Source organism: Hylobates moloch, unplaced genomic scaffold (assembly GCF_009828535.3).
Source record: "Hylobates moloch isolate HMO894 unplaced genomic scaffold, HMol_V3 SCAFFOLD_4, whole genome shotgun sequence".
NCBI lineage: Eukaryota > Metazoa > Chordata > Mammalia > Primates > Hylobatidae > Hylobates > Hylobates moloch.
Window position 1 is genome coordinate 163,241,155 of NW_026652279.1, and position 20,406 is coordinate 163,261,560.

The 20,406-nt window shown below is 41.0% G+C and overlaps 1 protein-coding gene across 8 annotated transcripts in view; it reads right to left on the reverse strand.

Moving 5' to 3' along the window:
- Positions 1-9,300, reverse strand: part of FGF14 (fibroblast growth factor 14) — a 693,748-nt gene extending 684,448 nt beyond the window's left edge. For 2 of the 8 annotated variants that reach the window (XM_032151262.2, XM_058438048.1), the window contains exons 1-2: positions 1,248-1,376; positions 653-726 (exon numbers count right to left, since the gene is read on the reverse strand). Coding sequence is in view for 1 of the 8 variants with exons in the window: in XM_032151258.2 (XP_032007149.1) it covers positions 8,321-8,528 (208 nt within the window). In the remaining 7 variants the exon portion in view is untranslated. Of the gene's footprint in view, positions 1-652; positions 1,200-1,247; positions 1,377-8,320 lie in introns of those variants that run through there. The other 6 variants (XM_058438051.1, XM_058438049.1, XM_058438053.1 and 3 more) reach the window with 5 other exon arrangements.
- Between the last annotated feature and the right edge of the window lie 11,106 nt (positions 9,301-20,406).

Here is a 20,406-nt window from a genome sequence, read left to right on the forward strand (position 1 = left end):
TTCCCACGTGGCTAACTCTCAGTCATTCTTCATGACTCAGTCTGAGTTTTATTCCCTCCAGAAACCTTTCCATGCCCCTCTTCCTTGGCCCTATAGCACCTTCGTCCACCTACACAGAACTGTTCACCACATCATAATTGATCCTGTCTTTGGTCTTTCCTGCCAATTCCTTGAAGGAAGAACTCTTCTTCACCCCTGTATCTCCAGCATCAACAGTTCAAACACAGCAGCACTTTTTAAGTGTTTACTAAGTTTTGTTTTTTGTTTTTTTTTTGAGATTGTAGTTGCTGAAAAAGTGATAAAAAGCATGCGGACCTAAAAGAAATACTTCATAAATTTCACAGTTGTAATAAACTCTGAAAATAATCTTTTTCAACTTCTTAATTTACAAATGAGGTTTATAAAAAAGATTTAAAAGATTTTTCCCAATAGCATGGATATGAGAGAAGGAAAAATAACCTAGTGAAGACACCCTCCCCTACCCCGAAAATCTTAAAACTCTCTAAAGAAAAGGTATCTGGGGAATATAATGGATAAATGGAATGCCATCTATTTCAGCACCAACCACACAATTCTATGAAGCGCATGAGGAGCTCTTCCTAGTGTCACCAGTAAAATACGTGTTTCTTCACCCAAGGCTCAAAGCTTCTACCTGTGTTTGTGCCTACAATTCCAAAACTGGCTCTTGGAACAGTCGCTTCCTCCACTGGGAAGGAGTTGCCACACCTGTAAAAAGAACAGGTTGTTTGTGATCGCTAAGGTCGGCCTCTATCTCTGATAGTCTCTGAATTTAGAGTACAATTTAAATATATAGTTAACATAGTCCGGGAGAGATACAGGGAAGGGGTGAGGGAAGTTTACTTACAATCAGGACTGGGTGTGAACGCTATAGGAACCTAGAATATTAGAGCTGGGGCTGATCTGGGATTATTCTAATCAATATCCTTCTCGTAGTAGCCGAGGGGACTGAAGCCCAGAAAACTTCAGGACCCGCCCAGGGTCTCCCAGTAGCTAGTGGGGAAGCTGAGACCAGAATTTGGCTCGTTCTCTCCCAGTCCTGAGCTTGGGCAGAATCACCAGCAACGCCAGCTCCTTTCCCTTTCCTTCAGATCGGTCTCGGGTCCACAGCTGGCGCTCGCTAGCGCGAGGCCAGACCCGGAGGGCCGAGGCAGCCACCTGTGGCTTTCCCATCCCTCAAGTCTAGCAGTGCACATGGGGTGCCCCCGCGTCAACGCCGGAGGAGTGACCTGCAAACCCGCGCCCCGCGGGTGGCAAAGCCGGCCGCTCACTGCCCAGTCCCCGGCCACCACGGAAGAGCGAAGATCTCGGCTGGGGCAGGAGCCCTAGCCCCGACCCGCGCGCCTAGTCTCTCCGGCCGGCGGCTTCCGGCCGCCATGGTTTCCATAGCAACAACAGCACTAGCTGCCGGGTCCCAGAGACGCCCTAGGGTCAGAGGTCATCTCCGTGGCAACAGAAACTTCCCGCGCTACGGCGGCTGCAACGGGCCGCTTCCGCCGCATTGCGTAGCGGAGCCCCCGGCGAGCCGAGGCTGGGAGAGCGGTGATGGCCGGTCCCCGTGAGCAGAGGGCAGTGGCGGCGGGATCGGGGACTCTGGGCCAACGGGTAAAGCCAGGAGGAAGCCCGTGCCTGGCCCGTTGGGCTCCCTCCTCTTCAGAGCCGAAGCAGTCCACACTCGGAACCCAGCTTCAGCCGGATTACCGAGGGGTTCTACGCCTGGAGGCAGAGCTGCAGCGTGGGCCCGCTCGCGGCTTCGCAGAAAACAAATAATGAAACACTTCTCTGGAAGCCCGGGGCCTGGGCTCAGAGCCGTGGCTTGTGCAAACTTTCTGGTCCCTGACACCAACTCCCCGCCTCTCAGCCCGAGGCCACAGCGGCCCAGCACCCTGCACCTTTTAAAGTGGCTCGAAAAAGGAGGAAGCCAAATAGATCAGGGTGGTGGGCGCGAGTGCAGGGAGCTGCGAAGTTGGAAGATGACTGCTTTTCAAACTGCCAAAGAACAAAATACTAAGCGAGAAACTCCGTCCAAAGCAACTGGAACTCGAAGTTCTTTAGTAATGAGAGTTCCAGTTACCACCTTCAGAGAAAGGAGCTCAAAAGAGGAAGTTTATTCTTTGCGGAATGTCTTCCTTGTTAAGAAGAAAATTAAAGATTAAAAAAGAGAATGAAGAGTCTGGCAACTATGAACCTAATGGTGCCCTAACGTTTGCTATTCTAAGGCCGAGAATGCCAGATGAGGAGAACGCCATGAGCTTTTGAGCTTGTATATTTTGCGAGAGGCTCGAGTGTGAACAGTAGACTACAGGCCTTGAGACTGAGAAGGAAGCTATAAAATGTGGGCCAAGGGAATGTCTGCAGGACCGGGTTTCAGAGCACCCTATCGTGGCTGATAAAGAGCCACTAACAGCTTTTTTCTTTAAATTATTTAGTAGCCAACTTCTTGGTTGGCCCTTCGGGGAAGGAGTAAGCATTAAGCGAATTTAACCAAGTAAAATGTATCGTCCTGCCCGTTGTAGTCCCATAGTTCAGTATCCTAGAGATACCTATTTTTCACTATTTTATTAAAGGGTATTGAAAACCTACCATGTGTCGTGAACAGAATTTTTGTCAAGAGACAATGACGAAGGCAGTGGTGCCCAGCAGTTAATGGGTGACTTTCTTACACGATGTTACCAGATTAATCAAGCAAGAACTTCACTGTTCCCTATAAAACATGTCTGCGACATTCCTCCTTCACGTTTAGGAAGTCCCTAAGAATCCCTCCTTTTGTTCCCTTCCCTTCATCATCCTACCTTTTACATTCTGACCAAAGTAAAAAAAAAAAAATAGTGGCAGCTAGAAAACTACGCAGGGAAAACACCAGGACAGAGTTGGTCTTGATACAAAAGAGCTATTGCATCTCTAGAGGTATACGGGGAACTGAGAAGTCTCCCTCGGAAAACTCCATGCCCTTCAGTACCTGGGTTCAACACATAACTAAACCTTGTACCTGGCACACAAGTCCTAAGGAACATCGCACAGACTATGGCACTGAGCAGGCGGATGTGTAAATAGGTGTTTCCCTGTCCCACAGTCCCTCCTGGAGGTAATACTGAGTTGGGCTCAAAGGTTTTATTAAAAATATAGGCACAGTGCAATGACTCGTTTAACACTGAATAGAAGAGCTCCTGTTAGACTGTTCAAACATCCCAACTGTTTCCCCTTAAGGCAAAAGAAACTATTTTGAATAAATGCTTCCATTTTGAGACATCTACGTGGTATTTATAGAAGGCGTATGAGTCAATTTGAGTGAGGTATGATGCCAAAATGTGCAAAGGAGTGAAAACATTGGTTGTTGTCCTTGTTACCATATGTATAAAAACACTTCACAAAAGTCTCCAATGTTTGTGTTGCTAAAACATGGAAGACTGGGTTCGAACATTTTAAAGGAATGGTTCATTGTAGGAAATGTGAAGTATAGTATAGAATTAGCTTTAGCACCTTCAGAAAGTAATGCATCATTCGAACAAATTTTCTCAGTTATGGATGCTGTCTAAGATGAGAACAAGTTGTACAGCCAAAGTCATCTTCATTGTTAAAACTAAGTTTAGATTACCATGCATTGAATTTTACACTTATTAACTGGGATATACATTTCTAAAAAGAAAAATCTGCTATCCCAACAAGGCAGTACTCGGAAGCCTACCTAAAATGCCATTCTTTCGTTCATGGAGTGGCACCGCTCTACAAAACCCATTTTGTTACCTCAGTAACTAAAGCTTCCTGGATGGAGTCCAAGGCCAACTCATACTACATTGAATCCCACTCTAAAGCCAAGCATGTTAGAAGAAGCAGTTTACATCTATTTGGTGTTCCAGCCATGCAATCTGAATTTGATGTTTTCATTTGAAATATACTCAGTGTTTAGACATGCAGAGGTTGCGGCCCATTTGTGGCTCACCCAGCTCTACTGGAACCTAGGATGAGTCGGTAGGCTGAGAAGGAGGAGGAGTAAAAAGTGCTCACTCTTCCTCCCTCTCTTCCTATTTTCTCACTTCCAAACACCATCACAGCCCTAGATGTAAAGCAAGTAGCTTTAAAAAATAACGTATATTTAAATGAGTAACAGTGGCATACCAGGTGTTTTGGCACCTAAAACAGCTTAGTGAAAGGCAAAAGCAGAGCTGAAAGGCAGCCAGACAAGTAGGAAATAGAAAGTGATAATGGGTCCTACCAAGCCCTGCATGTTCCATCTGAAAGTTACATGACAGAGCGGGAGTCTGAATTCAGAAAAAGAGAATTGATGGAATGTTCTCAGTGTGCTGTGTAGAACTAGGTCTAGGGCGTCTGCTTCGTACTAACACTGGGCACTGACATTTGTACTCAATAAAATCCTCTTAGATTATGATTTATCTTAAAATCTGTGTTGTCCAAAATCCTACCAAGCCATGGAAGTTTGGGGATATCCTGTGTGTGGTTGAGTGGGTATATCTATTTGAGGGTCTGTGGCTTCCTTTGCTTGTTTTACATTATGTGCCTGAAGAGACAGCAATGACATGACCTTAGTATTCATGTTTATTGTGGATTTTCTTTTTTCAACCACACTTGTTTCCTTAGTACCCTTGGCTTAAAGTGCAGTGACCTAGATTATTTCCAGAGCAGGCCTAATATATACATTGGTCAATCCAAACTATCATACTGGTTTAAAGAAACCTATGAAGCCTCCTTCAGGCAAAATAAATGCCTTGGACTTAGTATTCCCTATTTAATGATTTGCCTAAAATATAGTCACCTTGCATGACTCCTACAGTGAAAGTTGAAGCAGGTAACATTTATTCTAAATGCATAGCTATTGCTCTGCTAGGAAAGTAGGACATTTAAGAGTGTGTGTGTGTGTGTGTGTGTGTGTGTGTTCTCTAATAAAAGTTGTTTGACTCGTGTTTTTATGAAGATGGCAAATTTACTTTATATCCAGGACGTTTAAGCTATTGGAATTTATTTTTTAAAGCATATATTGTGCAAACACATTTTTCATGTTCTCTTCCAGTTAAATTTTACATAAAACAAGCCCAAAACACTATTTAATGAATGCTTCTTATTTAAGTATTAATAATGAGCTAATCAGTAACTTTTGGGTAGATGAATAACTTTGTCCTTAAATTCATGACTCTATTTTCTGCTTATTTTCACACCAATTTGATTATATAGCAGTGCTCTGAAATTCCATGAACGCTTGAGCAAACTACCTACACTTGTTGACAATTTAACGAATTGGAAATAATCAGTAAATTATTTCATAACTTCCAAAGATGTAGGAAGGAAAATTAACCTATTATTTATCTCTGAAATAATAATAGGTGCTTTACACCAAATTCACTGGTATTTGGCAGTATTCTCCCAAGTTTCTTAGTTTGAAACCAGTTAATTGTTCTCTTTTTAAATTTAAGATAACATAATAGGGAGTAGTCAATCTGTTCCTTTTGGTTGTAACAGTTAAAAGAATTTTAGTGTTTGTTTCATTTTAATTATCCAATTAACTTTTTAGTTCTACTGCTATTTTGGGATCAAAAACCTGCAAAAGATTTTAGGCTTTATGTTAATAGCAGGAGAATGGAACTCACCAAGTACAATACCGAAAGGGAATGGCTTGGCATGGGTTTGATTCAAGTTTAACAAAATAAAAATGTGGCACATTAATGTCCTTTTAAAATATATATTATATATGTATAAATATAAATATATTTTATATAAATATATATATATATATATATATATATATCCCCGGTTGGAACTCATATCCCTGGTTATCTAAGACTAAATTATCCTATTAGAATAGTTGGTAATATTCTTAGATACACTTTGAGTTAGCCCATCAATTCATACCCAAATACTTTAGCATTCCTGAGCTGCAAAATGAATTGTTGTAAAAATAAATTGTCATTTGTTCGACAGTTTCCAAAAATGCCTTGGAAGGGGGAAAAAACTATTCCAGAGAGATGAAAGTGGGTGGGATGCAGGAAGTGTAATAAAAAGATTGTGAATTGTGTATAGGGAGAAATTTAGTGTTTCCGGTAAAATTGTTTACAAAAAAATTATAAAGACCTACAAAGAAACTGACTGTTCCGTGCTAAATTATTTCCCACTCTCCAGTACTATGGAAGGACTGACTTCAAGGTCCCTAAGACAAATGGTCACATCTAAATAAAAAATGTTTTTGCACTATTCCTTTCTCAGAAGAGAGTTAAATCTTTTCACAGAAAGACACAAGAAAGGTTCAAAAGACCACTATTTTTTACAGTGTAAAGCAGTCACCACTTCCCTTCCCACTGCAGCCCTTGGCCTTTCTCACTTTGAGAAGTCTTGCAAAAAGGATCTTCATGTTAGGCTGTGAGATAATGTTGCAGATGTAAGTTGGTTTTGTATGAACCAAGCATCAGCAAGTTTTAGGTTTGATGTCGGGGGCTTGGAGTACATCTTGGTGTACACTTCATAGCTGAATTAGACATGCGGGTGGAAAGGTGACAACACTGTTTTCCCCTTGGGCAATTCTCAGGTTGGTGTGTCGTTTCAGAGTTGCTAAACGCTGAGGAGTTAAGAAGAGAGAAGGGTAAAAGGACGGAGGAGGAGGAAACAGGGGGTGAATAGAAAGGGTGTAAGAACTAGAACACAGGGAGGAGTACTCAGGGCAGAGCCCAGAGCCCACTGCAGCACCGAGTCCACGGAGCAGCCAGAGGCTACTACCAGAGCCTCAACTGCCACCCCAAAGTACCAGCTGGGGGCAACCTTCTCCGCCCCAGCATAGGAGCCTCTGCCCTTTTAGACTGTCTAACAACTCGCAGTTTCTCCTTTGCTGCAGGAATGGTGGCCGCAAACGGTCTCAGCCTCCACACCCACCGCCTCCGTCCCCGCCCACCCACACTTCCTCCTCCTCTGCCTCGCGCTGCACCCGCAGGCGGCAGCCCCCTCGGAGCGCGCCACCCCAGCTACGTTGCATTGGCAAGGTTCGGAGGCTGGAGGGCAGCAGCCACTTGCTGCCCCAGTCGCTGGGGCTCTGGGTGCCAGTGCGGCCCCCGGCAGAGTCAGGGTGTCAGGGAGGCAGTGGAGAGCCATAATCTACTGCACCGCAGTGCCAGCGTCAGGAGCTTCCGGAGGCCGGGCTGCCACTGCGGGACGGCCGATCTCCCCGCTCCCTCCTTCAGACACAACCCCAGACAAAATCAGCCGGCCCCGAGTCCCTCCCCACCCTGAACGGAGCTAGGGGATGCCACACACTCCCGGCTGCCAGAGTGAGCGGTTCCGGGAAAGGCTGCGCCCGGCCTCCTCGCCAGCGCCGCCGCCACCACCATGCAGCCCTCCAGCCTGCCTCCCCTGGGTTGCTCGCCCACAGCTCCGCGGCCGCCCCCAGTCGCCTCAGACTGAGACGCGGGGACGGGAACCCCTGGGATCCGACTCCCCAAATCAGATGCATTTGCATTTCTTATGTAATGTACTGCAAGTTCCCTTGTTGGAGCCCTTTGGAATCGGGGCGCATGATCACCAGTAGGCTTAAAAGCAGGAACTCACGGCCTGGCTCATCCCCACCACCGGCCCTGTGGGACCCCGACGCAGGGCTTTGACACCGCTTTCTAAAGAGGGGGGACTTAAATTACAAATATTAGAGGGGCTGGGCTTGTCCTCTCAGTCTGGGGTTCCCTCCAGGCGCAAGCCTTGCTCAAGTATTCCCAGTGGCAGGATGTGTCAGAGGCAGACAGGGGGAATGAGTTAATGCTCGGGCACCCGGAGCTGGACGGGGGAGGGACGCGGGGGCTGACGGAGGAGCGGGGCCGCGAGGGAGGGGGCCTCTTTTACTTTGGTAAAGGTGATCGTGGTGGCGAATATTGTGCAAGCTAATCAGAAAGTCTAGAGCAGGTTCTCGGAACCCAGCTACGTCCCCCGAACCTGCTGCAGAAGTTAAGGGGAGCTCGCGGTTCTTTTTCCTGGCAACTACCGAAGCTTCAGCTGCCTGGGGCACAACCTTAAGCCATAGCCCTTCACTATTCCACCAAACATAGGCAACCAAATACATTTAAAAACAAAAAGTTTCCTCCTCCCTCCTAGTGATGGATTGTGTCACAGCCAAGAGATGCCGATAATGGTTTTGGGGTTCGTAGACGCCGATCCAGCTGTTACTTGTTTATTCATGCAACACCTCTATATGCAACACTGTCCTGGTTCCTGGTATGTTTCCCCTGCCTTCCTGCATAGCAGAACTGCAAATCTAGCTCGATGAGCAACAGACAGGTTATTATGAGGAAAAACATAACATGATGCATGTTTTGCTTACCAGTTGGGTTCTTGTTTTTCTTAAGACTCTTGCCACAAAGACACTGCAGCATATGCGTTCCTTTGCTGAAAATGTTCCAAAGAAACCACATTGATTTGGGCGAAAAGCAATCCAGCAGCTTAGACACCCTGAGAAAGAAGAGATCCTTGTGGTTGCATAATAATAATTTGAAATCAGTTCTCCTGAAGAGGGGCACCGGTTTTACCATAGGAAAAACGATAATATTCCGGATCTTCTCCCAGTTTTTTCCCCTCACGTGGTATATTTCTTTGAGACTTCTCAGTGATTGTTTTTTTTCGGCCAGGGTGAATGATTTATCCCCCCTCGATCACCACCGGATTATTACCAAAGGGTTGGAGAAAAAATCCTTTTTCAGCATGAAGCCAAACAAAAAAGCAAAGAGATCCCAACTGAGATCAAAACTAATCAGGGAGAACAGTAATGCACAAAAGATCCCCAAAGAGAAAACCATAGCCTTTTTACTTGATCGCTATGAGGATGGGTGGATCTGCAGAAGGCAAAGCAGGATTCATCTTACTGAGAGAAGACTGCCATTGTGTAGCCCCTAGGAGAGAAGGAAAAAAAAAAGAGGAAAGAAAGAAAGAAAAAAGAAAAAAAAGAAAAAAAAAACACCACCACACACACTCACACACCAATACCACCTCCGAGATTGAGTCTGACAGCCGAAGACAGAGCCTCCCTTCTCCCAGTGTCGATTTTTTTTTTATAATCAATCGCCAGTGCTCAGTGGGATCGGTTTGAACCTGCAGTTCTCAATCACCACGAAGAAAAGATGCAAATTTAGGTGCCCCCTCCCCTTGTCAGTCTTGTAGTAGATAGAGAGCGCCACAAATCCCCTTCCTCCTTCCTCTCACTCTTCCAGTTTCCAACAACCGTGAGCATGAGGAAAATCTCCCCTCCGGATTCCTCGCCCAGCCTCGGATGTGAGTTACAGGCATTAGAGGGAGGAGGAGGAGGAGTTGAAGTTTGCATTGAAAAGACTGGCTTTCCATGACGTAGCCACGTGCTTTCAGACCCGTCACCAGTGAGATGCTTCAACCAGCCCAGGGAGGGCAGTGTCACTGCAGTCTCTCTGCTAGGGCCCCTCCTGAAGTCTCCCCACCCGCCAGCTCCAGCCCCGGCCCCAAACCCAGACCCAATGCGCGACCCTCTCCCTCCTCCGCCAAGTGCCAGTCGGCCTGCTGTTTGCTCTTGGAGCCAATCTAACAGCCTTCTGTTAAAAGTGAATTTTGAAAAGTAAAAATTAAAAATTATAATGAGCAAACCTTAGAAAATGCATGTTGGGAGGTTGGAGGTGGGGGGGAAATAAAGAGAAAAAGGGGTTTAATACTTCTCCACCCAGCCAAAATTAGTTCCACCTTCACATTTTCAAAAGCAGCATATAATGCACCTAAAACATTAAGGAAAACTCAAGTTCCTTTAATTCTTATTATCGGACTCCTACTTAAGGGGCTGTTTGAAAAATGTAAACTAGATATATAACAGATATTACTGGAAACCGCCTCTTAAAAGGACAACCACTAAAATCTAGGTGGCAAACTGTACTTTTGTGGGGAGGGTCATGTATACATGAGAAAATGTATGCCTTTTATAGACAACACGTTACCTTTAAATAATTGTGCAGAAAGTCCCTGCTTAAATCACGCCCTAATTCTTTGCATGTTTCTGCACTCATTAATTGAGCTAACATTAAATTCACCCTCATTTACTTCTCATCTGCACATCTCACCTACACTAATCCAACCTAACAAAACAGGCAAATTTTCTATTTTCATCAGGATATAACCCAGCTTCCAACTAGCCCAGAAAAATCAGAAGATTTCAGACCAAGCTGCTATTTTATTTTATTCTCCTTGGAGGAAAATACAATGTGCAAAGTAATACAAACAATTACAAAAAATAATATAACAAACTCCAGTGTACCCGCTACTCAAAATTAACTTAAAAATTAGCATTTCATCATATTTTTGAGATAAGGATTTTAGAGAAGTAAAATTGACCACTCCCATTCTCTGTAGGTAAATGAATTAAACTTATGCCAGCTTATTTCTATTTTTATAGGTAAACTGACATAAAAATTTTAACTCTAAAAATATATATGTAGAAGTTTCTTCATAATTTCAAAAAAATTAAAACTACTGCCTCTACTGCATGGTATATAAACTTAGATGTCGATTTATACAGTTGAGGATTGATGGAAAAGACTGATTTGATTTTAAAAGTGGATTTAAAGAAAATCGACTAACTTCTTGATTATCAGTTGTCAAAAAACAAAAAATGGAATAAACATCTTTACCACTTTTAGAGTTTTCTATTAGTTAGGATGCTAAAATTAGCATTGATATCCTGACCTTCTGGGAAACATCAGTCAATTCTAGATAAGATAGAAGAATTTAAAACCAGTAAATCCTGTTAAGGTTAAGACATTGGAAAGCTATATCGTGATGGCCTTGATGTGTCAAAAGGATCATATCATGCAGATTTTAAAAATTACTACGATTTAAATATGGTCTAGAAAGGTTTGTGAGGTAAAGAAATAGAGAATACTAAAAGTACCTGAATTTAATGCCAGTGACTTGCTAAGAAGAAACAGACTGAAAAAAAAAAAAAATGGAGTGGAATTCTTTTTGAAAGAGGAAAAATGGAATAGCATTGCCAAATAATTAGAAAATAATTTTTATATCAATCAGAGACAGATACCATATGCTGCTTCTGTAACATGTTGGTGTCTCCTAGGGGGTTCCAGAATATCCCAATATATTATCACTGGGCAAATGCCAGAGAAATAGCTGAAATATAAATAGGCCTTCCAAACTCACAGGCTCTGATGTTATGTTAAAACTTTCTGAGTTCCCTGGAGTATTTCACAAATAGAGTAAAATTTGGGGAAATATTCTATAATTATTGGATCTTCTTAAATGCTAGTTTGTTATAAAGACAGTCTGTCTCAAATCAGCTCTTCTTGAATATGAAAATTTGACTTTCTCCTCTGCATTCTGACAGTGAATTTGTTCCCTATTGAAATAAGGAATAACTGCCAGAAAACTGTCATTTCTTTTGCTACATGTTGGTGGAAAACTTCTTTGACTTGTGACCTAAGGAACAATACAAAAGATAATTAACTGTGACTACTATTTATTGAGAATCTATTATGCCAAGCAATGTGTTAGTTGCTTGTCATATTTTACACTATTTAGAGGAATGAGAAACTTTCTTATGATGTATAACATTTTGCGCTTTCTACATTTCTTTCCTATATTTATTGATATATTATTTACTTAGGTTACAGAGGCTACTATTCACATCATTAAACCCCCCAAAAAGCAATTGTTCTTGTCTGGAAAAGATGACTAACACCAATTAAGGTTACTTTTGATCTAAAGGACCCTCAATTTTTGATGTTTTCTGAGTAGCCCAATTCAGTCATTCAACCAATATTTATTAAGCATCTGCTCAGTGAAAATAACTGTACAAGACTCCATGTTGGATACTAAGTGATGAACTTGAACCAGATTTCCAGTTATACAAGAAAGACTAAGTATGGTCCAAGAGTTAACCCAGGTTCTGGGGCCTCTAGGTCACGGATGATTCAAATATACATATGATGCTGACCTGAGTTCCAGACAATTATTTAAGGTTTGCTTTGGAAGATATCAAAATGTTTGCTTACCCTTTGCTATGCTACATTCAAATAAGCATTAGATTACAAAAATGAAAACTATAGGGAAAAATGCAAGTTTTGAAATGCACATAAGTAGAAATAAGATTTAAAAATCTGAGACTGTAAGAATTGATAGTAAAATTCATAGTACATAGGAGAAAAAATCTGTAAGACTGTTTTCATAAGGCTAACGTAAAGTAAACCCAGTACTCATAAACAAGTTCATTTAAAAATTAAACCTACCTTCAGCATATTATAGTAAACAATTCTAAAAGTAAGTGTAATGACCAGAATTTCATGACACAATCACATTTGCATTTTATTCTAATGTAGGACACGTAAACTTTCATGATATTAATCAGCAAAAATCTGTAAAACTATTGCAGCATGCTTTTACTATTTCCTTCCAATTGTTGCTCTTCTATTGCACTCTTCCTTTTAGTATTGAACGCCACCTGCTCTACAGTTTTGGAAGGGCACATGGGTACTCAGAGAATATAATTTTCAGCCCCATTATAGGTAAGTATGGTCATGTAACTAGATTCTGATCAATGAGATGTGAGCAGCAGTGACATGTTCAACTTCCTGGTCATATTCTTCAAAGGAAGTCGCTTGCCTCCCACGTCTCTCTTCCATCCTTCCTGTGAGCTGGAAAGAAAGTGGGTGAGTAGCTTTGACTACTCACGTGGACAGGAACACACACCAAGAGTGGTGTAGTGTCAAGATTCAAGAAAGCTAGCACCTTGGACAGAGCCACCAAACTACCCTGCCCACCAGACTCTGCACTGTTGACAAAGAAAGAAACTTTTATCTTGTTTGAGGTTGTCTTAGTTCATTCTCACTGCCATAACAAAACACCATAAACTGGGTAACTTATTAACAATAGATATTTATTTCTTACAGTTCTGGAGGCAGGAGGTCTAAGATCAAGGTGCCAGCACTGTCTGGTGTAGGCTTGCTTCCTATATACAGTGCCTTCTAGTTGGGTCCTCACCTCACATGGTGGCAGGGAACAACAAATTCCCCTGGGTCTCTTTTATAAGGACACAAATTCCATTCATGAGCAATCCACCCTCCTGATTTAATTACCTCCAAAAGGACCCACCTCTCAATACTATCACATTGGGCATTCAATTTTAACATCTGGATTTGGAGGAACATAACCATCCATAGCAGACCACGTGTTTTTGTGTGAATTTGTTACGGCAGCTTACTCTCTCTACTATCTTATGGGCTGGCCTTGTGTTAATAACAACACACTTATATTTGGGTTAGTTATTTATTTTAGAAGAATAAAGAACTTAAGTACATAACATATACCTATGGCTTTACCCGCAGTCTGCCACTCTCGTTTCCATTCACTACAGCAGCTGCTTATTCCTTAGTTGCCTCTTGCAAACCACCCTTGCTTATTTCCAGCACCAGTGCAAACATCCTACTGTCAGATTTTACTTTTCCTGCCTCCTTCTCTGTCCTACTCCCTGCTCATCAAATATAACCCATGGCAGTTTAGAGCCTATGACCGTGACAAAAAAACTTTGATCACTGAAGAAGCAGAAGGGCAAAGTGATTGAAAGAGTTGGCCATCAAGGGACTAGAGATACAAAAAAAAGACCAACGTGTATATAAGGACTTCAATGTCTACATTTACCTTGTAAATCTTTTTCAAAAAATGAAGCTTTATGTTGTTTGCACATGTATTCCTTCTCTATTTTTGTTGCTAACAATTATCTTCACCTTTTAAGGAATAATTCTAAATTTCACATCTCTGTACTACTCATTAGTACCTGTTCTTCCTCTCCCCATGTTCCTACATTTACCCATGATATAAAAAACCTCTGCACCTCTCTGCTGGAGGGAACAGTCTGGGAAGGTAACTTGAGTTCATCTCTCTTCCCCTCCCAACTTCTCAATGAAGCAGAAAGAATTTAAGGGGCCCAGCCCCTTCTTTTCTCTCTATCTGCAAGAAGCTTTCCTGCCTGCAAGAAGCTTTTAGACTTCTCAGCCTCAGCTCTTCCATGTGAGAAGCATTGAGCCACCTCTAATTGCCAGTATCTCTATCTCTGAGCTTGAGATTTCTTCTTTTTTTTTCAGATTCAGGAGTACATGTGCAGGTCTGTTACATGGGTATATTGTGTGATGCTGGGGTTTGGGCTTCTAGTGAACCCATCACCCAAATATTACCCATCATATCCAATAGGTAGTTTTTCATCCCTTGGACCCCTCCCTCTTTCTCTCCCTTCTTTTGTAGTCCCTAGTGTCTGTTGTTTCCATTTTTATGTCCATGTGCACCCATTTTTTAGCTCCCACTTATTAGTGAGAATATGCAGTATTTGGTTTTCTGTTCCTGCATTAATTCGCTTTGGATAATGGCCTCCAGCTGCATCCATATTGCTGCAAAGGACACAGCTTCCTTCTTTTTCATAGCTTCATAGTATTTCGTGGTGTATATGTCCCACATTTGCTTCACCCAATCCACTGTTGATGGACACTTATGTTGATTCCATGACTTTGCTATTATGAAGAGTGCCATAATAAACATAAGAGTATTGGTGTCTTCTTGATAAAACAATTTATTTTCCTTTGGGTATATGCCCACTAATGGAATTGCTGAGTTGAGTGGTAGTTCTATTTTTAGTTCTTTGAGGAATCTCCAAACTGTTTTCCATAGGAGTTGAACTAATTTACATTCCCATCAACAGTGTATAAGTGCTCCCTTTTCTCCACATCCTCTCCAATATTTGTTTTATTTTGTTTTTAACTTTTTTTTTTTTTTTGAGATGGAGTCTCGCTGTGTCACCAGGCTGGAGTGCAGTGGCATGATCTCGGCTCACTGAAACCTCTGCCTCCTGGGTACAAGTGATTCTCATGCCTCAGCCTCCTGAGTAGCTGAGATTACAGGCACACGCCACCACACCCATCTGATTTTTGAATTTTTAGTACAGACAGGGTTTCACCATGTTGTCAAGGATGGCCTCGATCTCCTGACCTCGTGATCCACCCACGTTGGCCTCCCGAAGTGCTGGGATTACAGGCATGAGCCACTGTGCACGGCCATTTCTTACTTTTTAATTATAGCCATTCTGACTAGTGTGAGATGGTATCTCATTATGGTTTTAATTTGCATTTCTCTGATGATTAGTGATGTTGAGCATTTTTTCTTATATTTGTTGTCTGCTATGTCTTTTTTTGAGAAGTATCTGTTCGCGTCCTTTGCTCATTTTTTAACAGGGTTATTTGTCTTTTTTTCTTGTTGATTTAAGTTCCTTATAATTCTGGATATTAGTCCTTTGTCGGATGCACTTTGCAAATATTTTCTCCCATCCCGTAGGTTGTCTGTTTATTCTGTTGGTTGTTTCTTTTGCTGTGCAGAAGCTCTTTTGTTTAATTAAGTCCCATTTGTCAGTTTTTTGTTTTTGTTATAATTGCTTTGACTGCCATACCACCCTGAATGCACCCAATCTCATCTGATCTGATCTCCAGGGGTTTTTATTTAAACCACAGAAGGCCCTTTATCTAGGCACTCAAAGAAAAGACTAGAGATTAACGCTCCTAGGAGAATTTCTCCATCACTAAATATTCCAGCTCCTTTGCCTCTTGGGAGGGATAATGATGAAGCATGTGTTTTACATCCATCCACAGTTTTCCTGTGGGATAAAGACATGGTCTCCCACTGGAGTAGTTGGCTTATCACCACACTATTGGCTTCCTCCCCTTCCCTAGATCCACTCCCGACTCACCTGCTGTATTTCCTCCCAAGTAAATTACTTGCCCCAGAATCTGTCCTCTAAGGAAAATCAAGCCAAGACAGGGCTGAACAGATACAACAGGGGTTTTGGATAAATGTATCTGCTCTCCAAATCCAAACCCTTCCTTAGATGGCCACTGCAATTTCCAGATGTGGAGGAAGTATCTAGAGACTCAAATTCTTGTCCTCAGGCCAAGTTTCCAGCCCCCAACCAACCTTATCAGTAATATAAATAGTATTTTAGTCTCATCTTTCTAACACGTGTGGTCATTTTTCTTAATTGAATCTGAATTCAGAAGTAGGAGGAAAATGCAAAATTAATGATCACCTCTTAAGGCCCCTAAATACTAGAAAATAATATAAGAAAAAAACCCTCCTTTGTTCCAACTATGTTCAGAAAGTATAATAAAACAGTGAAGAACCTGCCAAGAGATACAGATAAAAGCAGGTGAATTCCCTTAAGTCCTCAGAAATATGAGCTTCTCTTGGCAATGTTCCACAGGCTTCACTTCTCACTGAAATGAACTTTATCACAGTCTATATAGATATGACGGACAATAAAACCCCATTTCCCTGTACAGCCCAGCAAGAGTTCAGAAGACCCTCTCTGCATCCTTTGAGGCAGGTGAGGGGATCTTTTTACAAGTTGAATTGGCCCTGAACAATTTGTGGACATATGCAGCAAATCTCTTTGTATCAATGCCTCTAGACCTTTATAACCCATGCCTCCTATTAATAAACTTCCTAAACCTTCATTGATATGATTTAAATTTTAATATGAAATTAAGGCCTTGACTAAAACCAAAGCAATAGTAACTTTTATAAACTAATTCAAACTACAATCTACTTTCTTCCCACTCATCCTAATTTTTCCGATGCCTTATTCGAGGCAAGTATGCTCCCAATTGAAAATAATTGTTGCCTGTGATTTGAAGTATTCTAAGGTCAGGCAATATTTTACATACATAGAATCCAGTTTCTTAATTTCTATAGCCATTGAATAGGACAACTTTGGATATATCATTTTTAAATTACAGGAGAAATTTGTCAGCTGAACTTTTTCCATTTGAGGAGAGATTTATATATTCCAAAATTTAGAATATTATTTACCCTGGACAATAGGTTATAAAACTTGGATAACCGGAGAATTAAAATAACATTATTGAATATGTACCTAAATGGAAGAGAAGCCTCCCTCTGAATGATGAATTTTCCGTGGTCAACTCTGCACCAAACCCATTCCAAGTTCACCTGAAGAAGCCAGGAATAAATTTCCCAGAATACCCTTTCTGTGTGTTTGCAGGATACTTTTCTCCAATGAGAGGCCCACAAACAAGAGATTTGGGTGGCAGAAGAGAAGTCATTATTCTCTTAAGGCAGCTGTCAGTGCCAGTATGAGATTCACAGTCAATTCTTGGCACATTCTTAAAAACCGTCGCTTTGCTGCTGCAGACAAAAATCTCAGCCACTTCCCAATTAACTCTGAAGAGCATCCACTTTCAGTGCTTCAGGCTGAGATCATGGATGATAGTTTCCCTGACTTTCATTTCCCAGCTTTCCCAACAGTTCTGTCTCCAATTCCTCTATTAAAACACTTTGAAACCAGAAAATATCAAATAACTTATTCCTGACTGATCCCAGATGGATACACAGTGTTTTCTCTGCCTAGGTTCTAAGCCATTATAGGTACCTGGTAGCTTACTGATAAGGAATTTGCTTTGAGTTTGCAGTGGTTTACTTGATCCCTAAACATCTAGTATGACAATGAGACCTTCAATCCAATATGCACGTTTTACCACACACTATGAAACATGTAAACAGGGATTATTTCCTTCCATAAGTGCTTACTGAGCATAGGCTTCCAACAGGCAAGTTTCAGAGAGAATCAAGTTGAATCTGTAGCACTTTTCATTTTGCATTGAAGAAAATTACTTAGTTGGATTTATTTATCATATTTCTTCAAATAAGAGATTTATAAAATCAAATTCAACCCTCACATAAGAAAATATATGAAAACCATTTTATTAGAACTTGAGGATAAGTGGTTAAAAAAACATGAAAATCATTGCACTTGTAAACTCACATTTCCTGTCATAAAGTTAAAGTGAGTCATTCATAAAGCTATTATTCAAAATAAATGTAAAAATTGCAATTCAGAAAAATGTGTCATATATTGTAACATTTAGGTTACAAACTTAATGACGAAAAATGCCAACCCAGAGAGACTTTATACTCAAAAAAATAAATGGTACAAGTCTGTTGGACCATAAGTTTCCAGAGCTCAAAAGTTAAGGTTATTGAACTTGCTTAATCCAGCATCCTAATAATCTCGGATATATACACATTTAATTGCTCATGTCCAAAATATTTAATTTCCACAACAATTTAGATTCAGAAGATTACATTATGTGAAAAAAAATCCTATTTCATGTCAACAGGGATCCTCTTGAGCATTTATAATATTGCAGATTTAAGTGCACATAATTGAATTGTCTATGAAGGTGTGAAAATGCTTAAATATTGCATTTGAACATTCATTGGGTTTAATGTAGTATTGGCATCTTGACAGCAATGCACTTTTACTTTATTACTGGTATGAATGAGATAAATAATAGAATATACACACATACGTATGATGGCTCAGAATACTACTTAGCAGTTAGTTTTAATTGTTTTGATAAATACTAAAATGAACAATATATAAGTAATTAGTCAAGGATATCTTGACTCATATATTAGGTTACTTTTAAGGAATTTATAATTTGGGTAACATTGGAATAAAAGTATGCAAAAATCATATTTTAACCTCAATATCAATTACTTTCCCTTAATCAATATATATTTCTCAAACTCTGATACACATTAATATACACATTTTTGTTTGTTGTCATTTTACCTCTTAAAATAGGCACATACTTTATATAGATATTCCCATGTTCAGGAATGTATCTGTTTTAAAAGGCCATTGGTCAATTGGGTCTGATTTTATTCCATTAAGGTAACATTTTAAAGTAAGGTTTTCAAGTATGTTCAAGTAGTGGGAGATTGGAAGTAATGACGCTCAATGCAGAGGCATGTGGAATAGTGTTACAGTAAAATTAAAGTTATCAAATATACTTCAGTGATAAAACTTATACCATCTCTATCAGATTACAGTATGAACAAGCAGCAGGTGCCAAAAAATCAAGTAGAATTTAGGAGAAAACTTAAAATTGAATTTAAAAAAATATATCAATAATGTTTCTATTTTATTTCTTACAGTATTGGGGGAAAGACAAGTATTTATGCAAAACACTGCCGTTTAACTCTTGAACATTGAAACTTCCAAGGCATCAGCTGACCAATGGGGCATGAATTGTAACTAAAATGCAGCTTGCATCCATTTGCCCAGCCACTTCCCTGGCCGGGTGGCAAAAGTCTAGGCTAGGAAAGGCATCTTTTTCTAACAGGCTCATCCAAAAGGGCTGCCATTTTCTAACTGGTTCATCCCAATGCAGCTGGCTCCCATTTTCTAATTGGGCAGCCCAGAGGATAGGCTTTTTCTGATTAGTCAACCTAGAAAATGTACCTTTTTAAAATTGGTCCATCCAGAAGAGATTTTTTTTCTAATTTGCATAGAGCACTGGATGCTTGGCCTCCCTGGCTATGTACCAGTGGGCCAAGGAGGCCCACGAGAAGTACCCACGAGACCCAGGAGATCCATCCTCAAAGAATTGTTCAGACACGTAAGCTAGATCAAAGAAGACAGACTCAGATTCACAAAGAATGGTGATTTTTGAATACAGTATGAAGTTTGAAATTTATTGATTGTGGCCTATTTTCCATGGATTCATGGCTGATTGTGGAGGGTGCAGCGAGAGGGACACCAGAGTAGTTTTATTTTTAACACTATATTCATAATAAATCTCAGTAAGAAGTCAGTTGCATTCAGAAAGGCTTACCCACTGAGAATTTATTGAAGAGACTATCTGCAGCAATATGAGCAGGGTTAAGGAAACCAACAAGTGATGTTGAGGTCCACCAGACACCAGCAACAGTGGAAAATCATCACCGCTACCCTGTTCAAAGGGGAAATCGAGGACATAATATTACTGGATTTCAGGGAGAGCTAGAATAGTAGAAGAAGAGACTGACATTATGAGCTGTATGAGGCAAGGGAAAAGTCTACTTCCAAGACCAAAATGGAGGAACAGAGGAGAGGACACAGGAAAAAAAAAAAAATACTCTGATTTTTTTTCCTTCCAGCCACTGTTCTCCAGCTACTGCCTCTCCTTGTCAAACCCAACTTGAAAATAGAAGACAGGGGAGCCCAGGTGATGCAGTCTTTGCGGTCCAGGCTCGTGGGGCACAGAGCAGAGAAAGATGAATAACACATATGTAGAGCTAACAGACAAGAAATGGCAATGTGGGATGTTACTACCACAATATATGATGATAACAATAATAATGATGATGGTGATGATAGATTTAGCAAAGGCTTAATTTGTGCTAGACACTGTTCTCACCACAACTTCATGAGATAGGTACCCTTCATCCTACAAAAATGAAGCAGTTGTGGCACAGAGAAGTTAAGTAACTTGTCCAAAGTGGCACTCACCCAGTAAGTACCCTTTTGCGGTTGATACACAGCCATATACTTTGGGATGTATGTTACAC